Genomic DNA, 22,362 nt, shown 5'->3' with positions numbered 1-22,362 from the left:
CTTTTATTTGATGGCAGTTTACAAGCCTTACGTTCGGCACATAAATTTTCTAGAGTTGCTTTCAAAAGCACACACATTTTATGTTTACAAGAATAACGTTAGTGACTGGTATCCCTGACCTTGAAATTCGTTCTTGGAGGGGCACAGCAAGTTCACTTTTGTAAAGGGGCTGTTCTATGAGGAAAATGTCAATTTATGTTGGAAGTTTGCAGGGCACCACAGCAAAAGCACAGGGCACCAAGGCAATTACTGTGGGTGCAGTGGGTCATTGCAAGGTCTGGTATCCTACTTATTTTTATTGAGCTGCAAGTTACTAGGCATAATTATCTGCTTTAAGCAGCTCTAAGACCTGGGCTCTGAGCTGCAAAGTCTTAAAATTGAAAGAGAACTTGCAATAAGATTAGAAGCCATTTTGGGTCCAAAAATGGGTGCCAGACTAGTAATGCTAAATCTGATTGTGCTACATGTACAGTCGGACAGAATGGCTGCCAACTTGACAGCAACCACATTGACTAAAAAAACAGATGTCGATTTCACAAAACTCTTCCTACCTTATGGCTAAGGGCGAGTCCAAACCCTGCACAGTAGCATGCAGACCTTAAGATTAATCCTAAATTAGGACGAGTTACTCGTCCTAACTCGAGATAAGACAAGTCCTAACTCTTTGTGAAATCAACGGCTGTCCCTCCATGTTGCCACTCTCTCAATACACACCCCTGAGGCACACATTGGGGAATCGAAAGGCATCTAAAGAAAACCGGTGCTTCCATGTTGCCACTCTCTCAATACACAGCTTGGAGCCATACGCGTGGGAATCAAACAGCATGACGCAAGTCTAAACCAATTTGTCCATAGGGATTCAGTGTCGACTGTGGACATTTCCATTTAGCGTTTGTGAGTGTGCGCGTGTTGAATTTATTTTATTTTCCTTCGTGCCCAGAAACTAATATAAACAGCCAAAATCAGTTCCTTTTGACGGTCCCACCACAACTTGTAAATTGAATCAAACACCTGGGGTTTCCTTACCCTTGACTCAGTTGTCATAGCAACCTAAAATGAATCACCAATATTATCTGAGAAGCAAAAACATTGTCGGCAAAATCTGCAAATAAAGAGTTGGCACTCTTTGCTCATGAGATGCCGTTCCTGCACACAATGACTGCATTTAAGACAATTGGATATCTTTACCTGTTTTCTCTTACCAACAATGATGTTTCTTGCGGCGTATACAATGTGGGATTTTGAATACATTATTGAAACACATGCACTGACTTTATAAGCAGTTCTTTTATTCAATGTTCACAACAACAACAAAACAGTATTCAGGATTCGAACTGCCTCTAGCTGCTGGGCAACCTCGGTAGTCTAGTTGGTAAGACACTGCTCTAGAATTGCAAGGGTCGTGGGTTCGAATCCCACCCGAGTAACATGCCTGTGATATTTTTTCACAGGATTGGTGAAAGTACTGAGTATACAGTGCTAACACACATCGGTGTATGGGTAGAAACCAAAATTAATAAAACAGTCCTTGTTAAATGTTGACAAAAACCTATTTGCCTCCTGTATCAGAATTGACCCAGATTCCCCTGGGGGGCTGACCCATTTCTGGGTCAAGTTGACACAGAAACTGGTTACAAAATTGGATTTCAACTCAAATTCTGCATCAGATTGGTCAATTTCTGGATAGTTTTTACACAGATTCCGGGTCACAATGAACCAGAAATGGGTTGAGCCCCACAGAATTCTACGCAGAACCCACTTCACTAAACTCCAAAAATGAAACCCCAAAAATGCCTAAAATAGATAACTCACAACACAAGAGTTTAGCACCCCCCCCTCCCCCCAGGAATATGTCAAGAGCAAAGGTACACTTCTGTTTCATGGATTTCAATTAAGAGAAAGCATGGTTTAAATAAGTCACTGATATTTCAGGGTCAACATTTCTGAACCTGTTTGTTATGATTGTGTTTGTTTACTCTCCCTCATAAGTTTGAATAGCACCTCTCCCAAGGTTCAAACTTGTTTACATGTATATGAGTTAAGACGATTTGCAATTACCCAGGTTCCGAAACAAGTTAAGCTATAACTCGCTCTCCTTATTAATATTTCCTTTTTGTAAAGACGTGTCATTGAACCCAAGGTAGTTGAAGAACGATACGACAACAACGCACAGAGACACAGTTTTTTATTTGTTTGAGAAGATCCTGGATTCGATTTTTGGTGGATTTGATCAAACATTTAGATACTAAAACAAATTTTAAACTGCTATGTTGTGAGGTGAGGTTTGCAGCGAGCACCTTGTGTATAATCATTTGTGTTGCTGCAACAAACCTCACCCTATTATACTCAAACCACTTAGTATCAAATCCTACAAAAAGCTATAATTTGTAGATTTGAGAATGTTTCAAAGTTTCATGTTTCATGATTCATGAAAGGTAGGCCTTATTGCATGAAAAAATCCACCAATGATTAGTGGTAATTAATCAGTTCTAGTGAGTTATTGTCTGGAAATTGACATTTAATCTCACATCCTTCCTCTGTGTTCATACATTGCATTTTGAGTATGTAATATGTTGTTGAGTGGTATCCTGCTCACTTCAGAAAGTTGTTTAAAAGCAATATTTTCAATGAAGTTTTGCCCTGTTCTTTAAAGGCAGCTAGCAAAAATCAGGGCTTCTGTACTGGCTATGGCCACATTGAAAATAGCCTTGCTCAAGGCAGTCGCATTATTCGCTCCGAAAAGACGCAGCTGTAAACCCACCCGCCGTATACTCTGTGCATGGTGTGTGCGATCACACCGAATGACCCACCCGTATACACACTGTCACATCGCACGAATACTGTTCACACAAGTCATCGCACTCGTACACCACTAACCGCATGCGGAGGCCGTCAGGCCGACAGCCTTGTCGGATCTGTATCTTCCCGTTTTAATGTGTTGTATTGAAAAAATTCCAATAGTGGACGAAATTGGGGGGGCTCGAGGATATGCTAGTATGCAGCTCATGAATATGTATACCGTTCGTCAGACCTATCAGACAACACAGGATGTGAGGCAAATGAATTATTCATTTTGACGTCCAATCACGCACTTCCCTTATCACGACCTTTGGACCCTATCATGCGTCCGTGGTGGTGGTGTGTGAGGTAAACATGTCTCGTCTTTCGCGGGCATTATGGTAATGAGCTGACCGTGGGAACTCTTCGCTTATTATAGTAATGAGGTCAGTGGCTTCAACACAGATCCTACAAGGCTGTCGGCCTGACGGCCTCCGCATGCGGATAGTGTACGGGGGGCATCGTGTCGTGCGATGTTACGCACAGTGAATACGGGTGGGTTTTACGCACAGTGGATACGGCTGGGTTTTTATACAGCGGCGGTCTTTTTTCGGAGTGAATAATTCGACTGCCTTGAGCAAGGCTACATTGAAAAGTGTTCTAGCCATAGACACTTGACTTGAGCGTAGCTTATGATAAAGTGTCCCTAGTAAGAATCTACATGGTAGTAATTTTCGATTTGTCCAGAGCTCCATGAATTCTATCCGAGCCTGTTTTCCATGTATGTCAACATTATGTTGTTTTCTCACCCACAGCTTTCTGGGGAAATGTTGTGGTCCGCGGTCATCCTCCAACGGCCCTGGAGGTGACCTGGCCAGATTACCAATCATCATACCTCGTGTCTGTCATCAGCGCCAATGGGGAAGACATTCGAGTCATCTCAACCCAGGAACCTCGGAGTACCCTAAGTGACGTGGAGCCGGAGGTGACGTATGAGATTGGGGTACAGGTCGTCGGTGAGGGCGAGGAGTTGACTGGGATTGGGGGAGCTTCGTATACCCTAGGTAAGATATTTACCTTTTTGACCATTTTGTTTTCTGCTGTTCATCTCATTTTAAAAACCAAACTGAAGCTGAAGTAAAAGGTAGTCATGGGTCAATTGCACAAAGGGTAAGGGCCAGTCCTAGGAGATATTAAAAGATATATGGCTATTTCTTAGTTAGGACTAGTAACTCGGCTTAATTCGAAATAAGACTACATTAGTCTTATCTCATGTGAAACCAACCCCATGTCCTTTCAAATGGTATGTATCATCACTTTGTAAGCAGGGAACCCAACAAATATGGCCATGCAGCAATAAATTCAAAATCCGAAAGAGAATTTTAGTAAGAATACATCTGACGAAGGCTCGATGAGTGTTTTTTTGCAAGGTTTTTTCGTTCATGAAGCAGTGGCGCTATAAGAATGCAAAAATTAAATGGAATTGTGATTGAAACACCAGCCCGGGGAGGGGGAAGATCAGTCGGACAAGATTTGTGAAAAATCTGGATTGGAGTGATCAAACGTCCAATTTCACAAACTGATACAGTCCAAAATATTACATAACTTCATATTGATAAAATTCAAGAGAGTAAAATCGTTCAATGTCAAAAGTAGATTCTTGCATTCGTAAATTGAAATATGATCAAAACTCACCGAGAGGGCTCCAACGTTTAACTTATAAACAACTATCTTAAATTGCACAATATGTTTAATGTATTCGGGTGCATTACTTAACTATAAGACAAGTGATCTGTTACCAAATCAATAAATTAAGTGCATTAAGTTGTTTTGAGGCAGAATTCCATTCGGTAATGTTATCCCCCGGTAGATGAAAGACTTCTCAATCATTTGTAGGCCTAGGTAAATTGAATCAATTGTAGTCCAAGCATTGATCACAAACACAGGACCTCTCATTTCATGTAAACAAGATTTGTTCGACTAGTTTAAAGGGAAAGTATACATTGGTACGAGTAGTAGTCACTCTGCAAGTTTATGGCAATAAAAAAACCTACAATAGATGTAGCTGTCGATAGTATGAACCTTTTTGAGAAGTACTTTGCCTCAAAGTTGTGTGGTTATTGAAAAGATACAAGTTTTTATGCCCCAAAATTTTAATCTTGATAATAATTCAATGTACATGTAGGCCTGACGCTTCGCAGATTGTGTATTCCAATCCAATAGGGGTTATTCTTCCTGTGTTGACATATTCGCCCAAAAGCGTGACCACCTATTGAACAATTTTTTTTTAGTTTTATTGAATACGTCTTAACATTTTAAAGGATTCAAACAATCAAATGGTTCCAAAAAGCAAAGGTATACTTTGCCTTATAACTAGAGATATAACACATTTAGATGGCGTCCCTGTGTCTCAAATAACTGACCTTGACATAGACTTGCTTTCAAGAATGCATTCTTGTGTCGCTGCTTTGCCACTGTATCAACTCCGGAGATTATTAAAACATGCATGCTTAACAGACTTGTTTTTGAGTCTAGCCCCAACGCTGCTAATCAGCATATCAGATGGATGCAGGAAACAATGTATGGTATCTCCACTATGCCATACGTAAATAACTTCACTGTCAAACTCATTAACGGCTTTTAAGAGTTTTAATTTGTTCAGGATTGTGGAAGTGAATATCATTAAGGAAATATCTTTAGGCGAAGGATGCCTGATTAGACTGTGAGATGGATCGCCATTGTTTGCAAACAGTAGTCGGTAGTGCACCGTGGGGTTATATACCCTGATAATTTCTTGCACACACAAAACATGTTCAAACTTAATCTATATTTTTGTACTGATTATGATGAGTCAAATAAATAACCATGCATTTTGAAAGTATTTTATCTAAATAACATTTAAACAAACATTCCCTTAACTATTTGACAAATTTAATAAGAATTTGTTCTAAAACAATGACCATTTGCTATTAATGTTTTAGTGTTGATCTTCCAGCCCTTTGGTCAACTGAGAACAGAATTATTCTAGAACAACAGCTCTACCAATCATGTAATACCTTCAGCCTCAAACCTAAATGGAAATTTCGCATTACATTCAATCTTGTTTTGAAAATTTCCATCCATTCAGTCAAAGACACAACACCACCAACCATCACCAACTGCCCCGCTCACGTCAACGACTCAGTCCCACTGGGTTCTGCTTCCGCTGGGGTCAAAGTCCTCTGGCTTGAACCGGAAGCAATTGATGACACTGGTGCTACACCTCTAGGCCAGTCGACTCATCGTCCAGGGGAGACGTTTCCCATTGGAGATACCAGCGTGTCGTATGTTTTCACAGATACCTCCGGGAACCAGGGATTCTGTAACTTTACCGTGACAGTGGATGAGATTGGTGAGTGAAAAGAGACATGGGTTAGTACTTGAAGTGGGGGAACCAGTTAGAATTTCAATGGGCGGCCGTATGCTTAGAATTTGTGACAATAAACATAACTTTTCTCAGCCCCTGCTTATTGTTGTTAACCAAAGATGGAGCCCAGACTGCAGAATGAGAGCCAACAAACGAATCTAAAAGTATCATGCTCAAGGACCCGAGTGCAATGACAAGGACTAGAACCCACATTCTGCTGATCAGAAACATCAGAGCTTGAGTGCTCTTAAAACCACTCGGCCAAGACACGCCAAGTGGCAACGATAAGATTAAATAAATTAATCTTTGATAAGGCTACCAAGAGAGGTTTGCAGTAACACAATGTGAAAATCTCTTTTGCCGAGATCGTCTTCAGCTCTTAAAGCATACTGATTGAAATACTGAGTTGACAACCACCGGTTCATTTCAAAACCAAACACTACTCAAAAGAGATTTTCACTTGGTGCTACCCATACCTCTCTTCCATGTTAGTACTTCCACCATGCAATACGCGCAGCATACTCACATGTGCCTATCCTGGGTGTCATTTTGGGGGTCAAAATCGTATACAAACATGCACAAAAGAGAGTTAAAACCCAAAGATACGCGCACTGTTCGGAGGCACGTAGGCTGTATTCTGTAAGAAATCAATAGCTTCCCCTTGCATAACGCGAAACGCTACAGGTACACTGAGGTCACGCGCACGTTTATATTTATACGCACAGAGAACAGCTATTGTCCAATGATCTGCCTCATTTTTGAGAGTGTGGGGTCATATGCAATGGATCTCTTTGTTAATATTGTCTAAATCCTTTTTGTAGATATCAAACCACCAGTGATCAGCAACTGTCCTGAAAACACCACCCACTACATTTATGCTCCAGTCAATAAACTCTCAGTCAGCTGGGAAGAACCAACAGCCCTTGATGACTCGGGTAGCTCAACCACAATGAGAAAGACCCACAGATCAGGGTCAAAGTTCAGATTGGGGTCAACAGTGGTGACCTATCAGTTTACTGATACTTCCGGAAATGCAGCCGCTTGTCATTTCGTCATTACAGTAGAGCTGATTGGTGAGTATACATGTAGATTAATTTTATCAAATTTACTATTAGGTTGACCATATTATCAATTTCATGATTGAATAAGTATATTCAAATACCATAGTTAAAACTATGGCGATCATAACCACTTCTTGTCTCTTAAAATTTTGTGTTCTACGACTTCAGTAGATTGAACATATACATGTACAGTAGGCAAATATTATTAAAATGTTTGTCAAGATAGCTTAACCATTCAATGATAAACACTTCTCCTGAACAAACAGAGTACGTTTCAAATGTCGAGACCACACGTTTTCCTTAGTACAAATTATTATTATTTGAATAATGTTATTGCAAAGTATTAATTGATGTTGACATGAAATAAATGTTTATTGTGTCTGAAATTAAATTTTTCTTAACACCAACACTCCTCCCAGAAGAGATTTCCACCTGGTATAACCAGCAACTTTCCAGAGTCTCATTTGGTGCTTGTTATGGGGCATAGTGTTCCCCTTTCGTTGTATCTTCAGTGTGCTGGGAATCTCATGATTTTAATGGGTACTCCTGTACAAGAGGAAAATAGTCTAATAGGGACATTTAGGGGATACCTTCTGCCATAATTACCAGTTCCTTATTCACCTTTCATGTAAAGATGACAAGACGCCTCCAGTGATAACAAGATGCCCCAGCAAAGTCAACGACACGATTCGGCTTGGAACGCCCGGCGTCCATCTCAACTTTGATGTCCCCCGAGCCACCGACGAGTCAGGAACGGTGAAGATGGTCACTGCCTCCCACCTACCGGGAGAAGTCTTCGCTGGGGGTCGTACGCCCGTCACTTATGTCTTTGAAGATTTGGCAGGAAACAGGGCCGTCTGTACATTCTTTGTGACAGTATACGAGATAGGTAAGTTCCCATCTAGTCTCGTTTAACCTTTAGACGTTTATTTGGAAAGAAAATGATGAACGATTCTAAGAAATTTATGCAGAGCTGCTACCTCACTGCAGAAATTTCCTTGTTTTAAAAAATAATTGAAAAAATCTTCCTAGTTAAGGAAACCGTTTCCGTTAGGTTGAATGTAATTCTAGATATCTCCCTGATTTTTTGCACAAAATATTCCTGAATCCAAGATGCAAATGTTGACAGCTCTGCATCATGATATCTTTTGTTATCATCCTATACTAATGTTGCCATTTCAAAGTTTGTATTGTGATTTGTTTACACTCTCCATTTATTGATAATTTTAAGATAGTCTTTAAATCCAATCAACAATTTGTAATATATTTATGGTTTTTATCTCTATCCAAAACTGCATTGATATTCAGATGATGAAGCTCCAGTTATTCATCACTGCCCGTCAAACATTAACAAGACAACCCCAGTGCACATGACTTCAGGGGTCATCGTGAAGTGGGCGGAGCCCTACGCAACAGACAACTCTAATTTGCTTATTACGGTGACGAGGAGCCACAAGCCAAAAACATCTTTCCCTGCTGGAAGGACGACTGTGGTGTACACATTTACTGACTCATCAAACAACTCCGTTATCTGTCAATTTGATGTCACTGTTCTTGAAGGTATGTCTATCATTTTATTTAATTTTACTTTAACATTCTCCTTAGATTATTTAATTCCTTTTCATATTTGAACCTGCTACCACCCTGCAATTGCAACAGTTTGAAGTCTCGTCTCCTGAGATACATGTAGAAAATGTTTTATTGGATGTTTGAATGGAATCAGTAGGGTTGTTTCTTTTTATTGATGATCAGTTAATCTGCCTGGGACAGTCAGCCTTGCTGATTTCAGTTCAGTTCAGTACAACATTTATTTCCAACTCCTCAATCAATATAAATACAATGTTTGCAAAGTGATACACAAAATGCATGAAATTGGGGGCAACAACATAGTAAGCACAGCTTGTGTTAAAGAGTGCCCATTAGTGCATGATCCAATTAAGTCTAAAGGAATGACATGAAGATAACAGGTGTTAGTTGTCAGATGAAAAGGATGTTTTATTCTAGATTTCTTGTAATGTGACCCTTTATGGCAACATACCGACGTCCACATGTTATGTTGATTGAGGTTACCACACAAGGACCCACTAAACTCATCACCAGATTGAGTAGTCAAAAACCATTTCAGCATTCCACTTCATCTACTGGTAACCCAGATTGAAAATTTGGACTTTTTTGTTTTAAGACTGTTTTGAAAAAATGTGTTACTCTGGAACCAATCGTTCTATCATTATGCATGAACCACTTCTGAGTAGATTTATAAATGCTCAATCCATTGTCATCATTCATGACATATTGCCTTTCATCTTCATCGAATTTGTCAATCATAGATTTAGATAGCTAAGTAGCTGTTTCATTTCATTTATATTTTTCCCATGTTAACTTCCAGCCCCGACCACAACTTCCCAAATGCCAACAACAACACTACCTGTTACCACAACACAACCAACTACCACAGCACAACAGATTACCACACCACAATTTACCACAACACAAATACCAACCACAACAATCCGACCCACAACCCCATCCACAACCCAAACCATGACAACAACGCATCTTCAAACCACAAGGGCGCCACCTACAGTCACCACCACCTCATTGCATGCCAGTAGTAGCGCTGGACTAGTCTCCACTCCAGCCGTCGATCATACAACCATTCCATTTGTCGATACTACGGTAGAACGAGTTACAATTGGATATATACCAGCAGCAAGAACAGCTGAGAGCTACGGTGAGTATTAAAACTAAACCTCAAATTTGCCCATAATTTAATTCATTGGTAGAAATCTGTGGACAAAACTTCCACTGATGACATTTTATTCTTTTCACTTAGGCAACAAATGTACATGTGGTAGCATCTCATATCATGTTCATTTAATAATGGTGATTTAATATTTACTGCAATTAAGCATGGCATCATCGAGAGTGTGATGGAGAGTTTTTATAGCTATCCTAAATAAGTTGAGTTTGGAACTCCCCTTTTGAAACCAAATGCAGACCTACAATACACAAATGTAGCTGTTGTGTCGATTAACTTAGAAAACTGCCCAGTCAGTGATTTTTGTAAAGCTTTGTAAGGTGTGGATTTGTAAGGTTTGTAAGGAAAACCAAGGTACAGGTGCAAGTAGCATGTCGGTACAAATCTTTTGAGAGAAGTGTTGGCTCCCATAAAATCTGGTTCTTCATAGAACTAACTTTTCTCCCAAAACAGTTTTAGTTGAGGATGAACCCACAAGTACTATGTAGGTTTTTTTTCAAGCCTGTGTCAGTATTAAATTTTTTTCTCTAACATAAACGCTTCTCTAATATTATGTTATAAAGACTTGTGCGTAGTCCATTGTTAAACCACATGATTTTATTTCATCTACTCGTTAAAGCATTGACAGGAGAACCAAGGTTCCATGGCCGAAAACATGCAAAACTTTCTCGGTCTGTAACCCCCCCCCCCCCACAATATAGCCTCATTCAATGCTGAATGCTGACTCTTTCTACAACCCATTTATTTGAGAGTTTTATGCCTCATAAACATTTAGGTATTTGCGACTGCTATGTTGAGGAAACAACCCTGAAGGTAATGAGTCATTGTATACTGCCCTCAACCTGTGATGCGGATAGACTTCTTGATAACCTGACCAATGTAAGTTGCAGGGAGAGACTAGTTGGGATTTTGCTTCAATTATAAAAATTACAACTTAGGTCCCCATACTATGTACAATTTTATATCAACAGTTTGTATTGTTCATTCTTCATAAAACATGTAAAAAGCTCATGGTAAAAAGAAGTCTACAGTTTGTTCAATTTCTCTACAAATGAACAAGTGGTTAAACATGTTAACCAATCTACATTAATACAGTCTCTCGCTACCATTGCAAGTTCTCATTTTGTACATCTGGTTTAAGAGAAGCACTTAGTTAAGGTAAGTGTCTTGCTAATGGACATAAGTGTCATGACTGGAAATCGCACCAATATTCCTCTGTTGAGTCAACCATCAGAACTTGAGTCCGATGGACTAACATTGTAGACAGTTTGACCACATTTTATTTTAGTTAAAGTGAAAACCAAGAAATTTAGAATTGTCATTATCACCAATCAACTTAGTAAAATTTTAAACTGCATGGTGATGGGAATAAAATCTTGTGTGGTTTATGGAGACGCTACATTATAAAACTTTGTATGAGTTGTGGTGGTTCTGAAAAGAACTGTTGGTTATAAACAATTGGAAGTTTTATTCAGTATGCTCTGATCCTCTTCAATCAAGTTTGACTCAAAAATTGTTTTTATTTATTTTTACCCCAACAGATAGCAGTAAACGAGGATAATGTTGAGATCTACTCTGGGGCCTTGAATGTGATATCAACCGGTCACGATACAATCACAGCAGATGGAATCGAGTCATTCGCTGCGGTATTGGAACACATAGCTGTGGTTGGCTCCACGTCTTCCAGCGTAAGTACATGCAATAACAATAATAATAATACTGGGCTTTTGTAAATTACTAAGTCACACCCCTAGGGGTGTATCAAAGCGCTCTGTATTTTTTGTGCTAGGAAAGTGGAGCTTAGCTTTGAAGTATGATACCTATTCTTTTAGAGCACCAAGTAATGGTTTACAAAGTGCTGTGACACAATGTATGGCCAATTAGACAAGGAACACCAGGGCGAAACCCTCTTCTTTACATTAAGTGCACTGGGTTCATTAATGTGCATTACACAACACGGGACCAAGGGCTTTACGTCCCATCCGAAGGACGCAGCATGGCCACAACATGCCAATGACTTTGGCCCTGGAGACTCTGCAAACTTGGCAGACAATTTTCCAGTGTTCATGGTACATTTTATGATCATTGATTTTCCCAACAGGTCATCTCCAACATAATCAAATCTACAGACAACATCTTACAGACACCTACTGAGGAATTCAAGCTAGCCCAAGACAGTAGCATGGCCAACACAAGGATTCTGAACTCCCTAGACTACCATCTTCTCTTTGCCCACCGAGGCAACCGTAATTTCATCCGCACTGAGGACAACGTGGCCGTGTGGACTGAGTCGGTGCCACGGAACTCCACTGTGACTTACTCCATGCGGAACGGCAGTGCTAGGGTGGTTATCTCTGAGGATGAGGTGACGGCTGATGAGAACTATGCTGGTAGGAGTGACGATGTGGAGGCCTCCATTTCACTTCCGACTGATGTGTATTGGTACGACACTTCCTTAGGTGGGTGATGCTATGTTGATCTGTATCAAAGTAAAAATAAAAAATGTTTGGAAAAAAATGTACATTTTTATTTATTTATGATTTATTTAAAATCTTCAGACAGTTTAAGTACTTACATTTAAGTTGAGCGGGTCAAGACAACAATTTTAAAAACTGCAGTTATAGATAAGTCAGATCAGTCCCCCCCCCCCCCAAAAAAAAAAAACCACTCCTACGAACCCCAGTTCGAATCCCACTTCAGACCGGTGGGATTGCATGTGGATTGGGTTTCAATCCCTACCTGTTGTTTTTCCTTCTCAAAGTTTAGTGTTTTAATGGGGGTTTTTCACCGGCCTTTTCATTCTTTTACTAGCTAAAAGTGCTGTTGAGTGTGTAATAAACTTATGGTTCTCATCTGTGGAATGTCATTGATAACCAACTCTCAACTCCACTGCTCGTCTTAAGCTCTCAATCTCATATTGTTTTTGCTTTAAGCTGGGACTAGCTTTGTCATTATTTGTTTGCATTATCTGTAGAATAAGCTTGTTACATTTTGCATTCTCTCCTGTCTGTTTTTGTGTTTTTGCTTATTTTTTTGTATTATGTTCCCCACAAGCATCGGTTCATTTGAACAGTCTCCTTACTATTTGTAACGCTTAATCTACAAAACCTGGTTGACTGTGCCAAAAAGGGTCATAATTAAAAACTGTACTCTTCTACTTTTGTCTTGACTGTCAATTATTGACAATTTTTGTTGACAGGTATTCCATCGTCCTCATACCCAGCCATCTTCACCTTCTACAATAACTCCAAGTTATTCCAATCCCTTGATGAGGATGATATTAATAGTGGAGTAATCTCAGCCAGTGTGGCTGGCGTCAAGAGAGACATTCTCTTCAACAACGGCTCTGCAAGGATTACACTCAGGCCATGGCAGGTGAGTTATTCAGAATAAGAAATGAAAGGTTATACTTAATGAAATCCGATAGCCTACTTGTTATAAAGAGTTTTTCAAAATAAGACATATGGCTTTGAGGTAGGGTCATACTTTGGTAAAGGACCCTGAAAAATGTGTGTAATTTTTATCCAAAAGCCTACTTGTTACAAAGGTATCATTTAATAAATCACCAGGGAAACTGACTGGGTAAATTTTAAATGATTTGGGTAAGAGGGAACAAAAACCTCAAACTTGAACCAACGACCTCAGGATTAACATATCGACGCTTTCTTGCCCTATGTTGGCAGTCTCCCTCTTTTGTCTATAACTTTGTCGGGAGTACCAGTCAGAAGCTAGGCATCACTAGAAACATTTTCTGCTCTATTTTCTGTCTCTATTATTTCACTTATCAATGTTATGTTGTGTAAAAAGACACTATATTTTGAGAAGAGTAGTATGAAATTAATGTTGACTTCATTTATTCTTACCTTAGGAACACCCTGGGAGGGAGTTTGAGTGCGTGTTTTGGAATAAATCACTGCATGACGGGAACGGGGCATGGTCCCCAAATGGCTGCCACCTCACTGAGACTTTAGAGTCTGGACACATTGTCTGCGTCTGCAGTCACCTGACACACTTTGCACTACGTCTGGTAAGTTCGCTATCCCTGTTTAAAGCCATTGGACCCTTTTGGTACAGAAAAAAAAAAAAAAGTTCACAGATTTACAAATAACTTACAGGGTTTACAGAAGGTAGTGGTGAAAGACTTCTCTTGAAACATTATTCCATGAAATGCTTCACTTTTTGAAAAAACAGTAAAACATTTCAATATCGAGAATTACGGATTTATTTTAAACACATGTCATGACACAACGAAACGTGCGTATACAAGGGTGGTTTATCGGTTATTTTCTCCCGACTCCGATGACCAATTGAATCTTAATTTTCACAGGTTTGTTGTTTTATATAGAAGTTGTGATACACGAAGTGTGGGCCTTGGACAATACTGTATACGGAAAGGGTCCAATGGGTTTAATACTGGCATTTACCTATTATTTTACATGAAATGTTAATATTTATGAGTACAGTGTGTGCAGTTTAATTACATGTACCAAGACCATTCACAAATTATCTTATGAACTTATTCTTTTGGGCAACCTTCTGGGCAATTCCTTGTTCAAAATGGTAGGATTTTTGTTAGAAGGCCTCATCACTCTATAGATTTGTCTACCTAATCGTGACAAAACCAATTTGTAAAACCGTCTTCCCCATGTCGATGAAACCAATTCATAAATCATCTGCCCAATGGTGAAGAGAAAAAAACTAGTTTGAATCTCGTCTTTCCAACTTGCCAAAACCATTTGTAATTCATCTTCCAATTCTTGATAAAAACCCATATGTTAATAAACCAAATGGTATATTTATATCTGACGCTTGATAAAACCAATCTGTAATTTTGTCTTCTCGAGATTGATGAAACCAATTCCTACTCGTCTTCCCATTCTCAATTAACCCAATTCAAATATTTAATGAAACCAATGTTTGATTTGTATCATATTGACAGACTCCCAAGGTGTTCTTGATTGACATCATTGTGTTTGCTGGTTGTGTGTTGTGCATTGGAATGATGACCGCTGCGGCCATGATCAGTTTGAGCATCTGGTAAGTAAGAAAGAGTTTTAAGTGTTGGAGTAACCTACGGAATTACACAAACGAAGGAAGGTTCCACTAGTCACTGGTTTTGTTTGGCAGAGGGCGAGGGGTTGGAAATCTCAGAACTTAGCACAAACTGTCAACAAGACATCTGGGCCAAATTTTATGGCTCTGCTTACCACCGAATTATGCGCTTACGTTCACGATTCCCCGCTTACATGCAAGCGCCGAATTTCTGCGCTAGCCTTGTAATCGTAGAATGCCTAGTAACGAGGAGTACGCACGCGCAGAAGCCACAATTCGCCGCTAACCCGTGAAATACGCTTGCCGTAAGCACATAATTCCCTGCTTTCGTAAGCGCCGATTCTGTGCTTATGGTAACAGAGCCATGAAATTGAGCCCTGGTGGCCCACTACAAAGAACAGCTGGTTCCACTTTATCAAATGGGGATATCTGGAAGGTTTGTATTCTGAACAAATTTGCACAAAGTGTATGAGTGAAATTATTTTTTGGCCCCTCCAAAAAATAACAGACAAAACACTGGGACCTGATCCCCCTCTTAGATTTTGGAACGGTCCAGTCTAGGATATCAATGACTTTGAAATGATTGGTGTAATTATAACTTGATTAATTTGATACCATCAGGGCTAAGATCCCACACAGGACTATCATCAATCTATGCATCTCACTCCTGTTCCTCAACGGGTTGTTCCTGGGTGGCATCGACCAGATCAAACTGGGTGATGGCGTGGGGTGCACCATCATCGCTGCCCTGCTGCAGTACTTCCTCCTGGTCACGCTGAGCTGGACAGCGGTGGAGTCCCTTAACCTGTTCTGGCAGGTAGTGCTGATACGGAAAGAGTTTCTAAACCGACACATTGTGAGGGTCACCATCGGATGTTGGGGTGAGTAAAACTAGATGCACTGTGTTAGTTTGGATAGACCCCTCTCAAAATACAAAACACTATAGAGACGCTAAAGTCATGCACAGATATTTGTGCACAAAAAAGGAACAGCAATGATTTGGCTCTTATGGCGTTAGTGATGACGCTTTTTGGCCTCACTAAGGGGTCTTTCTAAGAGTGTGACAACGATCGCAAGGGGTTTGTAATTACCGTAGATGCTGAAGCCTGATGCCATAATAGTCCAGCTTGACCAAATCAAAGCTTGGACTACAACAACACAGAGTCATGTAACAAACTGTAGTAGAACAAATCTCTTTCACAACCCATTTTCAGGGAGTTTTCTTAGCTGTTCCGAAAAATTATTTTGACAAGTTCTGTTAGGCGAAAAACACCGTAGTATTAAGGCTAGCAACCTTCATCTGCTCAGCATAATTCAGATGTGCTTGGGTACTTTTTATGCTGAAGCAGCTCAGTGAAATTCATTTCAGGTAGCTCTGAAAAAGAATCACTGGTGAGATAAACTATAAATAAGACTCTAAATACTTTATTCAAGCATTTTATAATACAAGCAAAAATATACAATTAAGAAATTAAAAAAGTTGAAATCTGTAGACCTCCCCAAAATATAAACCAGGCAAAACAATTTGTTTAATATTTTGATCAATCTTCTTTCTCAGGTGTTCCTCTTCTCTTTGTACTCTATTCCCGAGTCATCATCTTCCTCCTGACAAATAACTGGACAGAAAACAACACATTGTAAGATTTTGTTCCCTTCATTTCTTCCCTAAAACATTTGAGAGTTTATTTTTGTTTGTGAATAGTATAGGGTTGCTTATCTCAGAGGATCTGAAGAAAAAACGACTAGCCACTGCTCTCGATTTGAAGTTTTGTTTTATCAAACAAAGACAATTGAGAAACGGTTGACAGAAAAGACTCAAATGAAAACTTCCTCCTATTGCTTCTTGAATTCCATAAAACTGTAGATCTAGTCGTCACTGAACAAAAGTACTTACAAAATGGGAGACTGCCAACATTGAGCTAGATAGCTCAGTTCGTAGAGCGCCTTTGCATAAATCGGAACAATAAATAAGGACAATAATCTCTAATAGGAAAACATAATCTGAGGAACGGTGCTGACAGAAAATGTGCGCATCATCTTTTTACATATAGTTTGAAGTGATATATTTCTCAAAATATTTCCTGTTATCGAAAGCTGCTGTAGGCTTCTAACCAAGTGTTTTTTATTGGCATTAATAACCAAACAAAATTTGTTTTTCTTTTGGTCATTTTCATAGCTGTTTCTTGAGCCAAGGTCTGGCCTTGTATATTGGCGTCGTAACACCCATGGTCTTACTCTTTGTCTTCCATCTATACATCATCGGGATGATGCTACACAAAGAACTGTGTAGTCGCTACGGCTGTAGTGATCGCAACATCATGCACGCTATCCGACGCTGTAAGGTCTCACTCCCGCTAAGCATACTCGCCTCGATCGGGTCGGTCGTCTGTTACTTCATGCTGACCAATGTGGATTCCTACCCGCTACGCTCAGTATTCAGTATATTTGCCCTCGCCGAGGGCGCCCTACTCCTGGCCGGTATTTATTGCCTGGGGAAGAAGGATCTGATGGATAAACACTGCTGCTCTTGCTGTCGCTTCACCGTCGGGAAGACGTCAACGTACCACGTCCATAGGAAGATGGTCGGCAAGAAACTGTACCGGAATAATGGCGAACAGAAGGCCAAGCAGGTTCCTACGCGCGCCACTCGCTTTACCCGCGTCGGGACATTTCGCACGCCTTATTCCTGGAAAGCTGAAGATATATAATACAAATGACTTTACTAGTGAGTGTGATTTCAATGTTAACTGTGCCAAATTATTGACAACAGATTAAAAATGTATTACCTTTTTAGATTGTAAATTGTAAACAATTTCAATCTACACTTGTTCTTGTTGTTTATATATTATACATGTATATATCTATTTAAATGATTTTGTTTAAACAAATGTTACCCTTCCACTTTGCCAAATATACTTGTCAAGCTAGACTTTAAAGTTAGCAGAAAATGAACGTCATGTGATTATTTTTTTAATTTTCAGTTTATGTTTCTAGATGAATGCGAGCCGCATGTTCAGCTGTTGGGTAGGCAGTATTTCCATTCATTACACCCAGTGTTACTTGTTCATGTTATAAAAACGCATCAATATGCACCCGCAACCATATCCCATTATGCACAAGCACCATGTTGAAACTTACCATTAAAATGATCTTTGGAAAACGAGTACAGTTAAAACAAAAACCAATATTGAAGTAGACCTATCATTAGCTGAGATTTTGGCATTTACGTTCCCATTATTTGACATATATTTATGCGGTCTATGCAAGGTTTCTATTCAGAAGACTGCATCACAGTTTGCACATCACATGCGCATCATTGGTGTAGGCGCTTATCCTGTCCGTCATTTTGGGAGTCACAAAATACCTGAATTGACTCGCAGTTGGCAGAAATGGTGAATGTGCAATGTGGGTTGACATTGATCAATTTATAACAAAGAAAACATACAAATTTTGAAATTGGATCTAGTCTTTTTTGTTGTTTTTACTTTGTTCGTTCACTTTGAAAACAAATGTGTTAGTTGCTAATCAGGAATGGAACAAATTTGACAAACTGTCTTCATCTGAAAAAATGTAAAAAAATTATTTGATCATTAGGTGATATTTTCACCAGCACTTTAATCCTGTTGCTTTTTTGTCATTAACATTTCCTCAGTTCAAAAAACTGCTTTAACTAGCCTTGTCCATGTGCGTCTGCCTAAATGCACAACCAAATCTTGTATGCATACGAGAGTGTAATAAACATTTCATGGGAAAAGCTAATTGACAACCTATACAAATGTTCATCACAGTGTTTTACATAATATTTCGCAGAGTTGCTGTTGTGTTTTATTTCGGTTGGCATTGAGTCACAGTTGACTTTTGGTTGTTATGTTGTTTATTTTTTTTTTGAAAACGAAGTTTTCCTAGCAATTAAGTATTTGTTTGCTTTGTGTTTTTTGCTCAATAATTTAGGAACTTTTTCATATACGTATTTGGTTTGCGGTAACACCATGTGTGTATCTACTTGCCAGGTAGAGTTTGTTAGAGAACTGTCTTTCTTTATTCTACGACCCCGGAGTAGATTTATCGAACTTGTTCTTGTTTTGTCAATGGTGTTCCGTAAATGTGGAAAATGTGAAACTTTCACCTGGTGCTACCCAAAGCCTTTCAAGTTTTGGCCTAATGTAGTAAAATTGAGTAGTAGAATTGAGTCTATGGATGCTAGTGTTAGTGCTCATTAATACATACCAACAAACTGAAAAGTAGTAGAGTATAGAGGGCAATATATTCAGTCCAGAGCTCTGGTCCAATCTAATCACTCTTAAATAAATTTAGGACAATAAAATGTCACAAAATTATTAATTATGTAGTATTTGGAAAAGCTTTTTTACTCCTCTAGTTTTTAAACGAATTAAACCGACCAATTAACCTGTGAAAGTATCATCAAAATAATCAATGTCCTTGTTTTATAAGAAACGGATGACCAAAATCGTTATTTTTGTCAGCAAATGTGTGCACTTCTCCTCCCACAATAAATACAAAGTTGGTTGGCAGACTTTTCTTTCATACTCATGACCCATTAAAGAAAAAGACGAGAATAAAACATCATTTTCATTTGACAACTAACACCTGTTATCTTCATGTAGTTCCTTTTCCAAACGGTGCACTTAATTGGAATCATGCACAGTGACCAGTAGGGCTGTTGACTGCCCAGGCAGCAGGTAAGCTGCTTATCCAAGTCATCACCCACTGGTGCAAATGGTGTATACTTTCTGAGTTGTTTTGCCCCAAAACATAAAAACACACAGAAAGCAGTTGGTTTGATAGTTACCGCAAAACAAACACACAGTGCGACTGAACTTTTAACCAATCATGCTTGTTCATGGGCAATTAATGTCACTTGCATCCCACGTGACCAGTCGTCGACCAATCATAGTGCAAACTGTCCGATGTGTTTCTTTTAATGACCGCTTATAACGAAAATCAATGACAAATCGTAAGACAGTGGAAACACTACATAAACAGGGCCAATTCAAATAAAAACTTCAGGAAATACTGCACAGCACATTTCTGTACCTAATAATATATAAAATCTTTGGGGAACAAGTCGCATCAATGTTAGCTTTATGAATTTTCGCGGCGCTGTTTTTGCTCAACACCATGTTTCTCTGCTTATACATGCTTTATACAAATTGGCGCCAGATATGGAACTAAAAGTTATTACATTTGGATAGGGGCTATGTAAATGAGTTGACAGACGATTTCAAAATATTTTGCAAAAATGTGTAAAGTGAATGATACTCCATTGTATTGTTGTGTAAATAAAAGATATGCGTTGCCTTTTAGAAGAAAAAGAATCTCATGTGAGTTTTTCTTTAACTTATATTATTTTTGGAGACCCAAGCCTAGCTACTTCTTATTCATTAAGAATAATAACAGTTTGGGGCCTGAAGGTGGCGCAGGGTGCACCGCGCGCGCACGAAGAGCGCACCCTCTCACCAGGGCCCAATTTCATAGAGCTGCTTAAGCAAACTAATTTGCTTAAGCAAAAAATTCATTGCTTAGTAAAATGAGATTACCGGCCAAGACTCCACTCAATTGTTATGCTAAGTAAACAACAGCTAAAAACTAGTCATAAGCAATGTATATGGCATGAAATTTTGGCCAGTAACGTGTGTAAAATAAGCGAGCTATTTTCGTGCTTAAGCAAATTTTTTGCTTAAGCAGCTCTATGAAATTGGCCCCAGAACTCGCATGCTTTGAAGGACTCCATATTTTCTCACAAACCATCTCCTTCCCCGGTAGTATTTCCACATTTCATAGCAAATTCAGTCGACAAAACGGCCGTAAGATGATCAGGGTGAGTAGACTAGAACTAATAGCATCCGGAGAAGGCTTCCTTGAGTGAATTTATGCTTTTAAAAATCTATATAAATGAAAAGCGGGGCGAACTTCAGGCTTCACTGTTAAAAGAGATAGGCGAGGCGAAGCTGAGCTCGTACACGTGTTTTTGAAACAGAAACCTGACCGTTTTAGAAATGTTTTAAATGTGTCGTACCGAATATTTTGTTATTATTTTTCATACATGGTTTTGTGTTCGTGCAGGGGCGAGTTGTGGGCGTTTTTTGCACTTTAATTATGGGGGATATTCTACACGGGCGGAGCAAGGAAAGCTTCAACCATCTTTAGGAAAAAAAATATTTTTACCGAAACAAATATCTCATTTGTAGCTGCTCATTTGAGTTAAATAAATACTAATTTATTTCAAAACGAATGAGAAAGTGGCCTGGCAGGATGTAACAGGGAAATTATTTTTTCCATAAAGCGGGCACTTAATATTGCGCCCTCTTTTGGCAGACATGTCATTCATTTCTTGGTTGTGCAGCCGAGGTGCCAACATACAAAGTTTATCCCGATTGCTACATAGCAAATATTTCAACCCTTTTCTTGGGTTTTAAATTGAAAAAATACAGTTTAAAGACAGTAAAATATTATTAAAGTACTTGCACGCTTGTGTGGGGCCTACATGATTGTACTCGAAGATGTCGATACAAAGCAAACACTAGGCAGACATTACTTGTTTTGGCCCTTGTTTGCTTCAAGTCCTCTCCTGTGTTGTGTAAGAGTTGTGTGCCTTTTATATAGTTTGTGTTATTTGAAGCGAAGTTGTTAAAGTGTCTTAAAGTTGAAAATTAATATTTTTATTTTATAAATCCATAAATCACATAGGGCCCCTTGCAAAAAGTGGTTTATCGGGGTATGGAAAATGAAGAGACGTACAGATAAACAACTTGCACATTAATATCAGTGATCAACTCTGTCATTCAAACCATCGTCCCAAAAGAAAACTATTTGTATCGACAAATAAAAGATGAACATTTTATGAGTTTAAATTATTTCTTTTTCCTCTTTGGTGTTTAGTGAAGACACATAACAGCACTAACAAGCTGTGTTTCAACTAAGACATGTCAGAGACCTAGCAGCCAGGGGTGACCTTTGTCACCCAGCACAGGAGCAGTGATCAACCAGCAAGGATTGCATAAAGGTAGGGAAACCAGTTTTATCAGCGAATGCCCAAATTCCAGCTTTTCTCTGTTTTTCCCATGTATGCTTGTTGGGGGGGGAAGTAATTGTGAGTTTCTAATCTTTGTTTTCACTATACACTTTTATGGACCATGCATGTAGCCTTGATCAAGGCGCTACAGCCAGCCGCGATCTGCAAAATCCCAGTCCCCATCACTGAATTCTGCCAGCGCACCCCCATACATAACACAGTGCATATGATACGTGTACATCGTATGTACACATACGTACTATACACCATATGG

The 22,362-nt window shown here is 39.2% G+C and overlaps 1 protein-coding gene across 4 annotated transcripts in view; it reads left to right on the top strand.

The window, feature by feature from the left end:
* Positions 1–20,373, top strand: part of LOC139944385 (uncharacterized) — a 67,962-nt gene extending 47,589 nt beyond the window's left edge. For 2 of the 4 annotated variants that reach the window (XM_071941391.1, XM_071941392.1), the window contains exons 11-25: positions 3,594–3,842; positions 5,906–6,169; positions 7,006–7,257; positions 7,880–8,134; positions 8,554–8,805; positions 9,632–9,976; positions 10,779–10,882; positions 11,545–11,691; positions 12,105–12,462; positions 13,203–13,378; positions 13,872–14,030; positions 14,943–15,040; positions 15,677–15,936; positions 16,614–16,692; positions 17,232–20,373. In XM_071941391.1, the coding sequence (XP_071797492.1) occupies positions 3,594–3,842; positions 5,906–6,169; positions 7,006–7,257; positions 7,880–8,134; positions 8,554–8,805; positions 9,632–9,976; positions 10,779–10,882; positions 11,545–11,691; positions 12,105–12,462; positions 13,203–13,378; positions 13,872–14,030; positions 14,943–15,040; positions 15,677–15,936; positions 16,614–16,692; positions 17,232–17,763 (3,530 nt within the window). In that variant the 3' untranslated portion in view covers positions 17,764–20,373. The remainder of the gene's footprint in view (positions 1–3,593; positions 3,843–5,905; positions 6,170–7,005; positions 7,258–7,879; positions 8,135–8,553; positions 8,806–9,631; positions 9,977–10,778; positions 10,883–11,544; positions 11,692–12,104; positions 12,463–13,202; positions 13,379–13,871; positions 14,031–14,942; positions 15,041–15,676; positions 15,937–16,613; positions 16,693–17,231) is intronic. The other 2 variants (XM_071941393.1, XM_071941394.1) reach the window with 2 other exon arrangements.
* The last annotated feature ends 1,989 nt before the right edge of the window (positions 20,374–22,362 follow it).

This window comes from Asterias amurensis, chromosome 11 (assembly GCF_032118995.1).
Source record: "Asterias amurensis chromosome 11, ASM3211899v1".
Lineage (NCBI taxonomy): Eukaryota > Metazoa > Echinodermata > Asteroidea > Forcipulatida > Asteriidae > Asterias > Asterias amurensis.
Note: the sequence above shows the minus strand (reverse complement) of the source record. Positions and strands in the feature narration are given on the sequence as shown.